General features: G+C 34.9%; 1 protein-coding gene across 7 annotated transcripts in view; it reads right to left on the bottom strand.

Annotated features, from left to right (window-relative positions):
- Positions 1 to 17295, bottom strand: part of ClC-a (chloride channel protein 2) — a 266134-nt gene that overhangs the window by 45664 nt on the left and 203175 nt on the right. For all 7 annotated transcript variants that reach the window (XM_069835328.1, XM_069835336.1, XM_069835346.1 and 4 more), the window contains exons 2-5: positions 11907 to 12189; positions 4881 to 5009; positions 4552 to 4685; positions 124 to 280 (exon numbers count right to left, since the gene is read on the bottom strand). In XM_069835328.1, coding sequence (XP_069691429.1) covers positions 124 to 280; positions 4552 to 4685; positions 4881 to 5009; positions 11907 to 12189 — 703 coding nt within the window. The remainder of the gene's footprint in view (positions 1 to 123; positions 281 to 4551; positions 4686 to 4880; positions 5010 to 11906; positions 12190 to 17295) is intronic.

Below are 17295 nucleotides of genomic sequence, written 5' to 3'. Positions count from 1 at the left end.
AATTATGAAACTCGTTTGCGCTCGTTTCATAAACAAACATACTCGCGTCTTAATTACTACCATTATAGGCTCGTTGCATAATGTACTATTCACTAACTGCTATCCTACAAAAGTGTTCCTCACCTCCGATGGGAGCACCGAAGCAGCTGGCTACCCCCACAGCGCACGCGGCAGCTAACATCTCACAGTTTCGAGACTCGTTCTCGTATATACCCTGGAATGAAGTCACCAGTTTGGACAGAAGGGTGGCAGTAATACTGGCGATGTGCACAAACGGACCCTGTAAATGAGAATTGAGCACCACATTAATAATTTAACACTGGCGATGTGCACAAACGGACCCTGTAAATGAGAATTCAGCACCACATTACTAATTTAAGACTGGCGATGTGCACAAACGGACCCTGTAAATGAGAATTCAGTACTACAATCTGTGCTGTAGTTGGGCCGCTGCCGTACCGGAAGCAATATATACTCGAAAATATATTAATTATGTTTAAATTGTCTTTAATACATAGAGTATTTCAAAAGTCAGTTCAAACATTAAACCGCTATAAATATTATAATATTTTAGATAGGGAAAGAACAAAAACATCACAGTGTTGGGCAAACAACGGGGTTTACAAAACATTGGGAAGATGTCCGCCGTTCTCTTGTTCAACGTACAGCATTCTGTCTGCGACACCATGCAGAGCATTTTCCAGATAATGTCTTACTGGCAATTTCTTGTGAGATGGCATCTTTCAGTTGCAGTAGGGTTGTTGGATGTGCCAGGAAAACTCGCTCTTTGAGGTAACCCCACAACCAAAAGTCGGCCGGATTGAAATCTGCTTGCTTTGCCGCATTTGCGTCTTATATAAGCGATGACTGTCCAAGTGCGTGTCCTAGAAAGGCATTTCGTTGATTGTTATACGATTTTGTAACTCTTAATTAAATAAAATTATTTCGATTCCTATATATTCATTAAAGTTTCTTTTCTGACCAATATTACCAATACTACGACCATTTCCACCTTACAATATCCGATTCGAATTCTACAAAAACTACAGAACGAGTATCCTGCAAAGCCGCAACTCTAGTTGAAACGCAATGGAAATTTCGAAGAGAGTTTGATACAGTCCTGGACAAAAAGAAGTGAAAAGGAACGCAGAAACCCCCGGCCCATGACCTTTTCGCTTACACCGCCTTAGAAACAAACACAGAGTAAGCCACTGTGCATCAGTGGTGGATTTTAGGCGAACAGCGAAAGCCGAAAGTTCGTAAAGGCTATGATTCCTGCCTTATATAATCCGTCACTGAACAATGCTTACCTTCCTGTTTACTCGAAACATTACTGTCTCAGCCGGGGAAGGTGGAGTGGGGAGTTAAGGGTGGTCTGCAGTGACTCGACATGGACGGGTGTTTCTACGTTCCTTTTCACTTCTCCTCTATGTCCAGGGCTGGTGTAGATGATGTTCGACAATTTCTAATCCACTCACCACAGAAATCGATGAGCTGTTTAAGCCAGGATGAAAGCTACTCACATGGAACGTGTTAGAGAACAGTAAAGAAGGGGCACCGGCGTGACTCAGTCGGTTAAGGCGCTTGCCTGCCGGTTTGAAGTTGCGCTCGGGCGCGGGTTCGATTCCCGCTTCGATTATCTGGTTGGGTTCTTTCCGAGGTTTTCCCCAACCGTAAGGTGAATGCCACGTAATCTAAGGTGAATCCTCGGCCTCATCTCGCCAAATACCATCTCGCTATCACCAATCTCATCGACGCTAAATAACCTCGTAGTTGATACAGCGTCGTTAAATAACCAACTAAAAATAAAAATAACAGAAAAGAAAGCGAACATACGGCCGTACAGAGCAGGCCTAAAATTATGCAAGAATTGAAGGAACCAGGCAAAGAAAATTGAGTGCTGATGGTTTCAGACCTTCTTACGTCAAGTCCAGAGATTCCCTTCATAACATGGTTTTCGGATGAAGTATAGTTTCATCTGACAGACTACGTCAACTCTCTACTGAAGTGATGAAAATCCCTATGTTAGCTACCAAACACCATTACATTCTGAAATGGTTGGGATCTGATGTGCAGTGCCTGCCTTAATAACCATTAGCCCCATTTCCTTCAATAAGAAAGTGAAAACTGAAATTTACTTTCTTATCTTCACCAGTAAAATAAAGAGAGTATGACTTGTAGAGATGGTACACACCTAATAAGGAAAATTAATAGAGTAATTCCTGCAGATATGTTACAGAACAAATAAATAAAATCAATACACACCGTATGTTATACACCTAAGAAATGAAATGAACACTGTAAGACCTGTAGATACGTCACATATCTAAGAAGTAAAATGAGTAAAGCAAGATCTGTAGATATGTTACACACCTAAGAAATAAAATGGAGTAAATCCTGCAGATATGTTACACACCTAAGAAATAAAATTAACATAGTAAAACGTGAAGATATGTTATACACCTAAGAAGTAAAATGAATAGAGGATGACCTGCAGATATGCTGTACATCTAAGAAACAAAATTAATAGAGCTTGCAGATACTACACAGATAAGAAGTCAAATTAATGGAGAAAATCCTGCAGATATGTTGTACACCTAAGAAATGAAATTAATACATACTGTATGTTGTACACCTAAGAAATAAAATTAATAGAATAAGACCTGCAGATACGTTACACACATAAGTGAAATGAATAAATAAGATCTGTAGATATGTTATACATCTAAAAAGCAAAATGAAGAGATTAAAACCTGCAGATACGTTACACACGTAAGAAATAAAATTAATAGAGTAAGACCTACATAAATGTTATATACCTAAGAAGTAAAATGAATGGAGCCAGACTTGTAGATATGTTACATACCTAAGAAGTAAAATAAGTAGAGTAAGACCTGTAGATGTTACATACCTGAGAAGTAAAATGAATAGAGTAAGACCTGTAGATGCTACATACGTAAGAAGTAAAATAAGTAGAGTAAGACCTGTAGATGTTACATACCTGAGAAGTAAAATGAGTAGAGTAAGACCTGTAGATGCTACATACGTAAGAAGTAAAATGAGTAGAGTAAGATTTCTAGATAAGTTACATATCTAAGAAGTAAAATGAGTAGAGTAAGACCTGTAGATGTTATATACCTGAGAAGTAAAATGAGTAGAGTAAGACCTTTAGATGCTACATACGTAAGAAGTAAAATGAGTAGAGTAAGATTTCTAGATAAGTTACATATCTAAGAAGTAAAATGAGTAGAGTAAGACCTGTAGATGTTATATACCTGAGAAGTAAAATGAGTAGAGTAAGACCTTTAGATGCTACATACGTAAGAAGTAAAATGAGTAGAGTAAGATCTCTAGATAAGTTACATATCTAAGAAGTAAAATGTGTAGAGTAAGACCTGTAGATGTTATATACCTGAGAAGTAAAATGAGTAGAGTAAGACCTTTAGATGCTACATACGTAAGAAGTAAAATGAGTAGAGTAAGATCTCTAGATAAGTTACATATCTAAGAAGTAAAATGATTAGAGTAAGACCTGTAGATACATACCAAGAAGCAAAATGAATAGAGCAAATCCTTAAGATATATTACACATCCAAGAGATAAAATGAATAGAGTAAGTTCTTCAGATATGTTGTACACCTAAAAGGTGAAATGAACAGAGTAAGATCTATAGATATGTTGCATACCTAAGAAGTAAAATGAGTAGAGTAAGACCTGTAGATGTTATATACCTAAAAAGTAAAATGAATACAGAAAAACCTGTAGATATGTTACATATCTAAGAAGTAAAATGAATAGAATAAATCCTTAAGATATGCTACGCACTTAAGAGGTAAAATGAATAGAGTAAGACCTGTAGATATGTTACAAAGGTACCGAAGAAGTAAATTGAGTAGAGTAAATTCTGAAAATATGTTACACACCAAAAAAGTTGGTCTAAAATGAAGATTAATACCTGAAAATATGTTACGAACCTAAGAAATAAAATTAATAGAGTTAAATCTACAGAAATGTTACACACTAAAGAAGTAAAATTAATGAAGTAAGACCTGTAGATGTTACATACTCATGAAGTAAAATAAATAGAATAAGTTCCGTAGATATGTTATACGTCTAAGAAATTAAAGGAATACATGTTACTCATCTAAGAAATAGAATTAATGGAGTAAGATCTGAAGATAATATGTTACCTAAAAATTAAAATGAACAGAGTATGACTTGCATACATGTTATAACCTTAGAGGTACAATTGATGTAGCAAGACCTACACATATATTATACAGCTACGAAGTAAATTTACTGGAGTGAAGTCTGTAGATATGTTATACACTAACAAGTTTAATAAACGTATAGACTAAATGTAACTTGTTCTTCACACTTCCGTCTCCTACATTTTGTAGCGCAACTCTTTTGAATACATGCACATCGAAGTCCCTTGTAACATCCAACATAGTAATATCAGATTTGTCAGTCCTGTCTCGCCCTCACAAAGTACAACAATTTTCTGCACTACAGATCAACAAGTACTGAATTTGAATGAATGATTTGTACCTCTTTACCAAGTGGCATACCACTTCCAAGAGTAGCCGTAAGTCCTACTATTTTGGCTATGAGTGTACGGAATGTCAGGTACTCCTTGAGGGCAACCCCTCGTAGAATCGTCTTCATTTCAGGTATTCCTGAGCCTGGAACAATATTTGTATGTAAAAATCATACGGAAATGACTGGTTACAAATTTTTAATACTTTCATTTACTTATTTTGCAAATATTAAGTGATAATTTGTACAATAATCCAGCTATTCTCTAATGTGTATATAAACTGATTTGAGAGATGGTTACACCATAACTAAGTCGAAATGAGAAAAATAGACTGATTTACCTATTGATTGGGGAGCAACGATGTGCACAAACCCTGCAGAGAAGAGGATGAGGAACACTGGAAGACTGATCCACGCTATGTATTGTACTACAGGATGAGTTGCCAAGTCTTTGTACAACCAGATACGAGCTGAAACACACAATAAGCATCTCTTAATACATAACACATTATTTAAATTAGCCCTATGTAACGAATAAAAGGACATGTCCAAACATAAAAGACACGAGAGTGTTTAGAAGTCTGGACGTATCACCAGATCATGCAGAATGTCCCATTTATCCGATTACTGATTCTGCATACAAACTCTGCGTTTGGTGTAAGAAAATGAATGGACATGCTTTAAGGTAGGAAGTCCGTCATAATTGTTTTTTGTATGGAATATACCTATAGTTCCAACGTTAGTACTACTTGTAAATTTAAAAATTGAAGACCTGAATTGACAAATATTCTAAGTCCAAAATTGATCGAATTTGACTTTTACCTGGCATGTTGCGTTTTCATAAGTTACCATCCTGTAAATAAGAATATCCCAAGTCCGATTCTAAGCCTGTTCTTTTTAATCATCTTACCAAGCATCTCGTTTTGTTTACCTTTCACTACCTCGAACCCGGAACATGTACCTTCTCTCTATTCCTCTGCATAGAACATTCTTCTACTCATCATCTTTAAGAATATCGATTCCACACTCTGAAATTCTCTCCCTGACCATGTCAGAGACTGTCGGACAATATCAAAATTCAAATTTAAATTAAAAATCACATTCTAGTTCATGGAATTGCTTGTTGAACACCTGTCAGGTTGCGCAACTTTGGCTTAACCTATGACATATAGTAAATATTGTAACTATGCTGTTGTAAAATTGACAATGTGTAATGTATTTATTACTATTATTATTATTATTATTATTATTATTATTATTATTATTATTATTATTACTATCAGTTATCACTATCATCATTACTATCTCTGTTTTTCTTTCTTTTTTTCTTGTATTAGCTCGATGAGAGCTCTATAGTGTTCTTTTGACCCTGTTGACCCTCTATAGGGCTTTAATTTAATTTGTATTATTTTCATCAGTGTTTGTATTTCTTTTTTGCATTTATAAGTGCTATCTGGCAGGATGGAAGAGAAGGCCTTATGGCCTTAATCCTGTCAGATTAAATAAATAAATAAATAAATAAATAAATAAATAAATAAATAAATAAATAAATAAATAAATAAATAAATAAATAAATAAATAAATAAATAAATATTTCGTTCTTACATTAGAAGCTCTCCTTAAAAAATTTACTTCATTGGACTTGGAATGTTCGTCAATTCAAGCCTTGAATTCAATTTCCAATGGCACATAAATAGGCACGTCATAATACGTCACCATGCTTGGCGGGTTATCGTAAACTCAGTGAAAGGCGTAAGTATAAAACTGAGCACAGCTGCTTGAAGTTACAACACTGACTTTCCTGCAAATTATGCAGCACAACGAGCGTTACTGTTCTTAATTTCCTTCCTGCTCAACAGATGGCATCGCATGGCACCTGCGCTACGTAACAGCACAGTCTCGTCCAGTGCCGGCACTGTAGTGTGCTGTAGACCGTTTAGTGAAGTTTCAAGCCAGTAGCATGTCTAAGAATAAATGCGTAATTAGTTAATTACTTCTGCGGATATTTGGCGCTGCTCTATCTTACAGCGGTTATACATCACCGCTGTAAACGTCTGACTGAAAAGTGTGGTTACTTGTCAAGTCTCAGCACCTGGTGATATAGGAAACGACATTTGCTTAAATATACAGAAAACAACGTGAAAGCAGAGTAAAATAGTGTGAGAAACGTGATTTTCGTCAGAAATGAAAGTATTGTCATATCGCTTAGTTACTAGTGCACTCTCCTAGCTTTCGACTCTTTCTCTAACTCTACGCAATCTTAATTTCTGTCCGCAATTTTCACAGTTCCCCCTTATATATTCCGTTAGTTTTTACTACAATTATGTTTAAAACGGGGTGAAAATATATTTCTGTCCTTCATATAAAACAATTCGACCATAAGAATGAGAATCAGACAAGGATGCATAATATCATTCAAGTAAATTTGTTATTGAGGCAGTGGCATTAGAGAATTGCTAATGTATATAAATCGCTGGCACGTAAATTTTTCTCGAATTTCGAGCTGGCAATCCTGAGTAGATTAATAAACACGAGCGCTGCTCATTCGGTCCTCAAATTTTGTTAACATTACTGTACCTTCTTTTATTTCTTATTTTATTTCTATTTCTGTTTTGTTGTAATTATATTCTGTATTCTGTATATTTAAATAAATAAATAAATAAATAAATAAATAAATAAATAAATAAATAAATAAATAAATAAATAAATAAATAAATAAATAAATAAATAAATAAATAAATAAATAAATAAATAAATAAATAAATAAATAAATAAATAAATAAATAAATAAATAAGTAAGTAAATAAATTAGTAAGTAAATAAATAAATAAATAAATAAATAATTAAGTAAGTAAATAAGTAAGTAAGTAAATAAGTAAGTAAGTAAATAAATAAATAAGTAAATAAATAACTAAGTAAATAAATAAGTAAATAAATAACTAAGTAAATAAGTAAGTAAATAAGTAAGTAAATAAATAAGTAAGTAAATAAATAAACAAGTAAATAAATAACTAAATAAATAAATAAGTAAATAAGTAAGTAAGTAAGTAAATAAGTAAGTAAGTAAATAAGTAAGTAAATAAATAAACAAGTAAATAAATAACTAAATAAATAAATAAGTAAGTAAATAAATAAACAAGTAAATAAATAACTAAATAAATAAATAAGTAAATAAATAAGTAAATAAGTAAGTAAGTTAATAAGGAAGTAAATAAATAAGTAAATAAATAAACAAGTTAATAAATAAATAAATAAATTCATAAAAAATTATAATGTACATTTAGATATAAATGTTTTATACAGAAGAAATCATATACTGTAAGTCAGTGCTGTAGTTGGGCCGGTACGGACCGGTACGTCGTACAGTCTGAAATAAAAACTCGCTGTTACCGTACCGGAAAAAAATATAGACTCGTAAATATATTAATTATGTTTGAATAGTATTTAATATACTTTGAAATGGAAGATGTTAGCTATTTGAAAAAAAAACATTTTGATTTAGATATCTGGCATAAAAGTAGCGGCTGGCATCTCATATCCTTTGTTTAACCTTCTGAGGACTGGATACATTTTGTTACATAGACGACTGTGTGGGGTGTTTCTTCACCCCAACTGATTATTTGAGATAATAAGTATTTCTGTTCCTTTTTTTGTATATTTATTCTGAAAAGGATAAGAGGACAGTAAATGAGCCTCAATAATGAACATTGTTGTAAAACCGAGACGACCAACAATGGTAACTAGCAATAATGTTTACAAACAGTTTTATTTCATATTACATAAAATAAGAATAAAAAACATTTTACAGTATATTCTTTCTATGCACTCTCAGAAACTGAGTCTCATCAATGAACCAATTTCATTTAGTGTTCTGCCCAAGGGCAGGTCTTTCACTGCAAATCCAGCTTTCTCCAGTCTTTCCTATTTTCTGCCTTCCTCTTTGCTTCCTCCTATGATCCGTGTATCTTAATGTCGTCTATCATCTCATATCTTCTAACCCGAACTCTTCACCCGTTCACCATTCCTTCCAGTGCATCCATCAATAGGCAGTTTCTTCTCAGCCAGTGATCCAACCAATTCCTTTTCTTCTTCCTGATCAGTTTCAGCATCATTCTTTCTTCACACACTCTTTCCAACACAGCTTCATTTCTTATTCTATCTGTCCACTTCACACATTCCATTCCTCTCCAAATCCACATTTCATATGCTTCTATTCGCTTCTCTTCACTTCGTCGTAATGTCCATATTTCTACCCCATACAATGCCACATTCCATATAAAGTACTTCACTAGTATCTTCCTTAGTTCTTAGTTTACGTTCGGAATCTTTTACCGTGGAAAGACTCATCATGCCATGTTTGCAGTTTTTCTTGGGAAAGAAAAATGCCGTAGCTTCCCGTTGCTTTCCGCAGACCACTCTCTCTTTCGCATCTTAAAAAGATCCCATGGAGCTCCAGCGTGGAGGTGAGGAGAGTGGATTTGACTAATTAACCCTCCAGACTTCACCGAAATTCACCACAAGGGTTAAATATAAGTTCTATCAGGGTTTTTGACCCGATCAGAGACCAGGAAATTCCAATTAGCCTTTGCCCCAATGTGAACATATAAATAACATTATATCTTGATTCCATACTTTGCCAGCTTTGACTTCATATAAACCCTAAAGTGGCATCGTCCCCTAGATGGAACTAACAGTTCATCAATTGTCAAGTGTGAACATGGATTTTACTTTTTTTGGCAGTGCGGAACAAATATAGTGAAAATTTCTCGGAATTTTGTCTGTGAACTTTCCTTCTATCCTAGTATTGTAATCGTCAAATCTTAAGTCTTAGAGACCTATCCCTGACCATAGATCCTGAGAAGAAAGACCTTTGGAAAGTGGGAGTCAGTGGTTTAGAGCATGCTTACTGGTTCCTGGTTAGCAATCAGTGCACCAGCTACAAGCACAATTCCGAATAATGCATATATTTCCTCACGAAATGTAGAAATCCAGTGTCTTTTTTTCTTATTCGGGTTTTCAAGGTTCCATTTTCCGGATAGTAATTCTCCTTTTTGATTTGAATATAAAACTATGATGTCCACTATTTCATCATCAAGGAATAGCTTGAAAATAGTTTCAATATATTCTGTAAATTTGCAGTTGGGTCACTTTTCACACTCACAATTTTGGCGTGTAGGTGGGTAGGGAAATTTTTTCCACTTTTCTCCACTTCTACTGAAGAATCGTCTTCTTCAGAATCTCCTCTAGATGGATCAACTTCATCGTCAGGTACAGGTTCAAGTGTGATTACGTCAAATTTCTCTATAATTTCTAAATTATTATCAACTTCTGAACCAGAAGAAGAAGAAGAAGAAGAAGAAGAAGAACTATCATTCACCAACCTTCATAGGTCTATATTGTCAGTTCTAATTCTTCTACGTTTTGTACTTTTCGACATGTTGCAGAAACAAACCATACTTCAAGACAGTAAGTGATCCTCAGCAATGAACAGATTAGTTAAAATGTGGAACATGTTTAAATATCATGTTGTAAAACGGGTAGGCTACTACCAATATAAATATTCTACAAAACATAAAAAAATAAGAAAATTAGAAAGTGACAGTAAAAACTATGTGGGGTGTTTCAACACCCCAACTACTAGTTATGTTTTTTATAAGAAAATTAATAAGCTGTCTTACTTTTAACAGTTGGCATATGAAAACATAAAGCAACCCTGGCACAATAAAAAAGTATCATTACGTAAGACGAGATTTTAATGTGTTTTTAATAAAAAAAAACTGCGACTGGGGTGTCAAAACACCCCACCCAGTCCTTAGAAGGTTAAACGTTTATCCATTCGTCGTTTTATCGAAAACCATGGTCTGGCACTTCAGAAGCAGTTGTGATTTGTTAATTTAAAGCTTGCATGACGCCGTGGTATTTCTATAAGTAATTAACACTAACTTTATGGCATGGCTGCTCAAGAAATCTGCTACACTGTTTCGCTAATTTGAAAACTTGCATAGATGCTGTCGCATAACACTAATTTTATGATGTGGCGCCTCAAGAATTCTGCTACACTGATTCCCTAATTTTAAAACTCGCTCAGGCGTAATGCTAGCAGTTTGCTAGAGGAGGAAAATATTGTTACTTTTCGTGGTTCATGAATCTTGAGTCCAGTTGCACATTATAGTTTCTATTTCAATTTCAGTTAAAGAATGTGAATGAGCATTACTGTAATGAACGATATCTGCACTAAGAAAAGAAATACTCTTCCAGTAAAAGAGTTCCTAAGCTATAGGGCCTATATATATATATATATATATATATATATATATATATATATATATATATATATAAAATAATAATAATAATAATAATAATAATAATAATAATAATAATCCGTGGCGCTACAGCCCATGAAGGGCCTAGACCGACCAGCCGGCTGCTGGACTCACGCCCACATGTCGAAGCAGAGGTGGACGATCATCCAACCAGAATGGAGGTATCGTGTGGTTAGCACGATGATCCCCCCAGCCGTTATAGCTGGCATTCGCAACCGATTTCGCTACCTATCGTAGCTCCCCAAGTGCATCACGATGCTGGGTGGGCACCGGTCCCATACACTGGCCGAAATTTCATGAGAAAATTTCTTCCCCCATGAGGACTCGAACCAGCGCGCATTCCGTAACGCGAGTCCTAGGCAGGATGCCTTAGACCGCGACGCCACGGCGCGGGACGAGTTCCTAGGCTTCCGTTCCTAAAAAGTGTTGGGCCACCAATGTCAGCCTTTAATTTATTGCTTTATAGGCTATACACAGCAGAAATTTTGGACCCAAAATATATAATGCATTAATTAGAGCTTACCCTGAGCTAAGTACACTTAACACATACAGATTTAAGAAACAAATCAGATTAATTATTTAATTGTTTAAGCTAATCGAGTTAAAAAATTGATACTCTAATATTCATGTACTTTTGTATTTTCTATTTGTATATAGACCCTGTTATTACATGCTGTATGTATTTTACCATTTATTAATGTTATTGTGCTGAATGAACTCTCTTAATTTTGTGATATATTTTGTATAACTGATCTGAACTGCGCCCGAGCACGAGCTTCTGCTCTTTCGGGCTGCAATGCCTAATGTAGCTCAAGTGTATAGTATTAAATAAATATTATTATTATCTATAAAAAATATGCAATTGTGGCTGCGATCTGGAAGGAGGTCTGCAGAGGCGGATGCATGACGAAGAAGTAACTTTACGAAAGACGTGCAGTTGCAAAAGAAGTGCAGTACGAGTCCATACAGAGTCTAGTCTGACCAAAGGGATTTCAACAGTACCCGCTAAAATTCGTTTCCAACTACAGCACGTATAAAAATTACCTTGATTGCACATGCTGATGCCATGATCCATGAAGAAGCTGATGAACGCCATGATGATACCAAGCAGAGCGAGGAACACCCAGTCTTCTCCAAGCTTGGCAAACGTGTGGCGCCACACGAAGCTGAATGCCGCGATGAGCTTTGTTGCACATTTCCCTCGATATTTCTGCAGCTCTTTGTTGCGGAGCCGGTCCTCCTTCTTGCGCTTCCTCTCGAGAGCCTTTACTTTGCGTGCCTCTTCTTTAGCGTATTCACCGAGGTCTTTGGTGTAACGCCCATACATCTGGAAAACAATAATTCTGAGTTTTTAATGGAGTCATACATTTCATGGCGATTGGTTGGTTTGTATGTACATGAAAACGTAATAATATATTAATAATATTATAATAATAATAATAATTAAATAAAGATATTCCACAACATTTGATCACGGCTATTAAAAGTTTATATGTAGACAATAAAATTGTAATTGAAACGGGGTTTAAATCAAAAGAGCAAAAAAGGTAGTAATAAATCGTAGTGTTAGACAAGGGTGTCCTCTATCACCTTCTTTATTTAATTTATATATAGACGAAGCCATTTTAAAATGGCAGATCAGTTTAAATAAACATTTCAAAATAAATAATAAATTGTTAGATACAATATTATTTACCGATGATCAAGTAGTGATTTCCAGTTCTGAAGATGATTTATAAAGAGCCATTTTTACATTGGAAGAAATATGTGCCAATTTAAAACTATAAAACTAAAATTTTAGCATTTAAAGGACAAAGAGCAAAAATAGTAATTGATAATAGAATTTTAGAGCAAGTGAATAGTTTTAAATATTCAGGTTTTAACTTATCCTATATTAAAAGTGAAGATATTAATGACAAAATAAATAAATTTAATCTGATGTGTGGTACTATTAAAAGAACCCTTAAAAACACGAGGAAAGAAACAAAAATGAAATTTTATAAAGTAATGGCTGTTCCTATATTAATGTATAGATGATTACTAAGAGACAAGAACAAAGATTGGAAGCAGTAGAGATGAGATTTCTGAGAAATATAGCAGGATATACTCTACTAGACAAAAAACGAAATGAAGATATAAGAAAAGAATTAAATATTTTCAAACTCACTGATCGAATAGTTAATTATAGGAACGCTTGAAAACAACATATTGATAGAATGCCAGAAGAAAGATTTCCAAAACTGATGTTGAATTATAGACCTCATGGAAAGAGAAATATTGGACGCCCACACAGAAGATGGTCTGAACAATTTTAACAATTCTAGCTTTCATGAAACCGGAACGAGTCTATGGCTTAATCCTTGTATGGTGATGGTGATGATGATGATGATGATGATGATAATTAATATACAGAGTGGAAGATAACCTATTACATTAATTCACAGAGGTAATAGATCAAGTCAATGGGAACAAGTTTTATCAAATAAGTTTTTTTATACGTCCAACAGTTTAGAAAATACGAAATGAAATGTGTTGCAACACTGCATTTCTCCCCGATGTCATTGATCCGCAATGGGGATTAGTATAACTCCAATCATTCACTCCGCAAGACTTGCGAGAGGAGAATGTGAACAAAAACGTCTCATCAGACAAGTTTCGATTTTTTTTTTGTGAACACAGCCATTGTCCAGGACGATGGTAGCATTTACAAATATCCCACTTTTATCAACTTGAAACATTTCTCCATACGTCCGCCGAGTTACCTCTGTGGTAGTGTGTCTGCTTCCAGTCGGCCCGGGTTCGATTCCCAGCGGGGTCAGAAATTTTCATGTAAAATTTCTACGTCGGGACTAGGAGAGATGGCGGTGCACAACTTCTAATCACTAGACTGTGCACCAGTATGCCTGGGTTAAATCCTAAATCTCTCCGCAATGCATATGAAGAGAAGGCATATGCATATGAAGCCAATATATTTTGAGTTTATGCCTGTTTACGGTTTCTTATAGTTGTTAGCATGTTATTTTGTACTTATAATAAATAAACAGATATTGATACCTTCTATTCAATACATTTCATAACAATTCAAAGTGAGGTCTACGCAATGAACAAACAAGTGTGTGGTTTTCAGTATTTAAAATAAATACTTTACCAGTTTGAGTGAAGGCACATTAAAAGAGCACATCCACAAATTCACAAAGTTGTAGCTGACTCTTTGTTTGAGAAAAAACTTTCCGTTACAGAAAAACTGGCGCGCTGTCAAAGATGTTTACTCAAATTTCCTTGGAAATTCTAGGGCAGACAACTACATCGAACTTGTGGAAATCATGTTAAGTGCATATGAGAAATACGTCTCTCAAAATACATTTTTTTACATTCTCATTTGGATTTATTTTCTCCTAACCTTGGAGCAGTAAGCGACGAGCATGGGGAAAGACTTAATCAACAAATATCTGAAATTGAAAGGCGATATAAAGGAAGATCATCATCCAGCATGCTTGCATACTATTATTGGTTCCTTGTAAAAGACAGTCCCGGGTCTATTATAAACGGAAGTCATCCAGAAAATTCTTTTAAATGGTAAGTTGAAATTCCAAGATTTTTCTCATTATACACATGAAATATTTTTATTGTTGTATTTTTTGTTTTAAACAATGTAACATCATTTTTGTGTCCAGAACACATTCTTCAAGTATTATGAGGCATTTTGAATGGCTAGTATGTTGTAATTTTATGAGTAGCATTAAAAAAAGTGAAGTTTTTTTTTTTCATAAATAAAAATTCAATTCACTTTTCCCAGAAAATGGTACGTGATGGAGCAATTTGGACTTTAAATTCAGGTTAGGTCACACATATTAGTAATATTTTTAATTCTGAGCAAGACAAAAAATAAAAATTTGTTGTTCAGTGTAATAGGAACATTAAATCCAGACGTTTAAGATGGGCAGGATATGAAGCACGTATGGATAAATGTAGAAATGCATATAGAGTGTTAGTTGGAAGGCTAAGGCGTAGATGGGAGGATAGTATGAAATTAGATTTGAGGAAGGTGGGATATGATGATAGGGACTGGAGCTCAGAATAGGAACCGAAGGCGGGCTTATGTGATAACAGCAATGAAGCTGGTTCCTTAAAAGCCATTTGTAAGTAAGTATGTAAAACTGTTCATTGCGTCTAGTATCTCTAATTATAGTCGACCTGGGTGGCGCAGTCGGTAGAGTTCTGGCCTTCTGCGTCCGAGGTTGCGAATCGATGGCATTTAAGTGTGCTTAAATGAGACAGTGACAGGCTCATGTCAGTAGATTTACTGGCATGTAAAAGAACTCCTGCGGAACAAAATTCCGGTACACCGGCGACGGTGGTTGTGAGAGTCTTTAAATAAAACATAATTTATTCTTATTTTCTCTAATTATAATTGCTCCTATAATCGAGTCTTTTCAATACAAATTGAAATTTTTTGTATTATAATCTTTACGGATGACGTGAATATGTTAGGAGAAAATCCACAGGTGATTAGGGAAAACACGGAAATTTTACTTGAAGCAAGTAAAGAGATAGGTTTGGAAGTAAATCCCTAAAAGACAAAGTATATGATTATGTCTCGTGACGGAAATATTGTACGAAATGTAAATATAAAAATTGGAGATTTATCCTTCGAAGGGGTGGAAAAATTCAAATACCTGGGAGCAACAGTAACAAATATAAATGATATTCGGGAAGAAATTAAACACAGAATAAATATGGGAAATGCCTGTTATTATTCGGTTGAGAAGCTTTTATCATTCAGTCTGCTTTAAAGAAATCTGAAAGTTAGAATTTGTAAAACAGTTATATTACCGGTTGTTCTTTATGGTTGTGAAACTTGGACTCTCACTTTGAGAGAGGGACATAGGTTAAGGGTGTTTGAAAATAAGGTGCTTAGGTAAATATCTGGGGCTAAGAGGGATGAAGTTACAGGAGAATGGAGAAAGTTACACAACACAGAACTGCACGCATTGTATTCTTCACCTGACATAATTAGAAACATTAAATCCAGACGTTTGAGATGGTCAGGGCATATAGCACGTATGGGCGAATCCAGAAATGCATATAGAGTGTTAGTTGGGAGGCCGGAGGGAAAAAAACCTTTGGGAAGGCCGAGACGTAAATGGGAAGATAATATTAAAATGGATTTGAAGGAAGTGGGATATGATAGAGACTGGATTAATCTTGCTCAGGATAGGGACCGATGGCGGGCTTATGTGAGGGCGGCAATTAACCTCCGGGTTCCTTAAAAGTAAGTAAGTAAGTAAGTAATCTTTATATACTTATTAAGTAAGGAGCATAATAACAAAATAAATAAGCGTAGGCCTACTGTGATTTAGAAGTGGCTGACCTCGTGTTCTCAGATCGCGAGAACAACTGCACTTAAATCGAGATGATAAGCAATAATGAATTGGTTCACGTGTAATAGTCCGGTTTAAGTGAATGATGACTTAGTTAAGAATGCAACGCTTGAGACAAAGAGTGGACGGTCCAGAGCCTTGATTTAAAGGAGGCCATTCACTGTCAACTTGATTCAATCCTTTGCTATTGAGAGTCATATTCTCTGCTTGTTATTTAATGATGTTATATCAACTATATGGACTATTAGCGGAACTATACATGTGTGCATTATTGATACTAACGGACAGATGAGAAAGGAAACGCTAATGGATATTCTTAACATTTAAAACAATCGTTTAGGCGATGTTATCATACACACAGGTTACGTTTTGAGGATTGTAAATTGATACACTAACATTACAAATGGCGAGTGGCTGATGTCAAAGTGATGTTTGAGACGTTTACACACGTTTGTACAATGTTTCTTACCAACAATAGAAATAGATATCGGTGATTAGCTACGTAGCAATATGTTAAAGTGATGTTTGGGACGTTGATACACGTTTGTACAATGCTTCTTACTAACAATAGAAATAGATATCGGTGATTACCTACGTAGCAATATGTTAAAGGGATGTTTGGGACGTTTACACACGTTTGTACAATGTTTCTTACTAACAATAGAAATAGATATCGGTGATTAGCTACGTAGCAATATGTTAAAGTGATGTTTGGGTCGTTTACACACGTTTGTACAATGTTTCTTACCAACAATAGAAATAGATATCGGTGATTAGCTACGTAGCAATATGTTAAAGTGATGTTTGGGACGTTGATACACGTTTGTACAATGCTTCTTACTAACAATAGAAATAGATATCGGTGATTACCTACGTAGCAATATGTTAAAGTGATGTTTGGGACGTTGACACACGTTTGTACAATGCTTCTTACTAACAATAGAAATAGATATCGGTGATTAGCTACGTAGCAATATGTTAAAGTGATGTTTGGGACGTATACACACGTTTGTACAATGTTTCTTACTAACAATAGAAATAGATATCGGTGA

This window comes from Periplaneta americana, chromosome 1 (genome assembly GCF_040183065.1).
Source record: "Periplaneta americana isolate PAMFEO1 chromosome 1, P.americana_PAMFEO1_priV1, whole genome shotgun sequence".
Lineage (NCBI taxonomy): Eukaryota > Metazoa > Arthropoda > Insecta > Blattodea > Blattidae > Periplaneta > Periplaneta americana.
The sequence above is the reverse complement of the archived record's forward strand: the minus strand, read 5'-3'. Positions and strand labels throughout refer to the sequence as shown.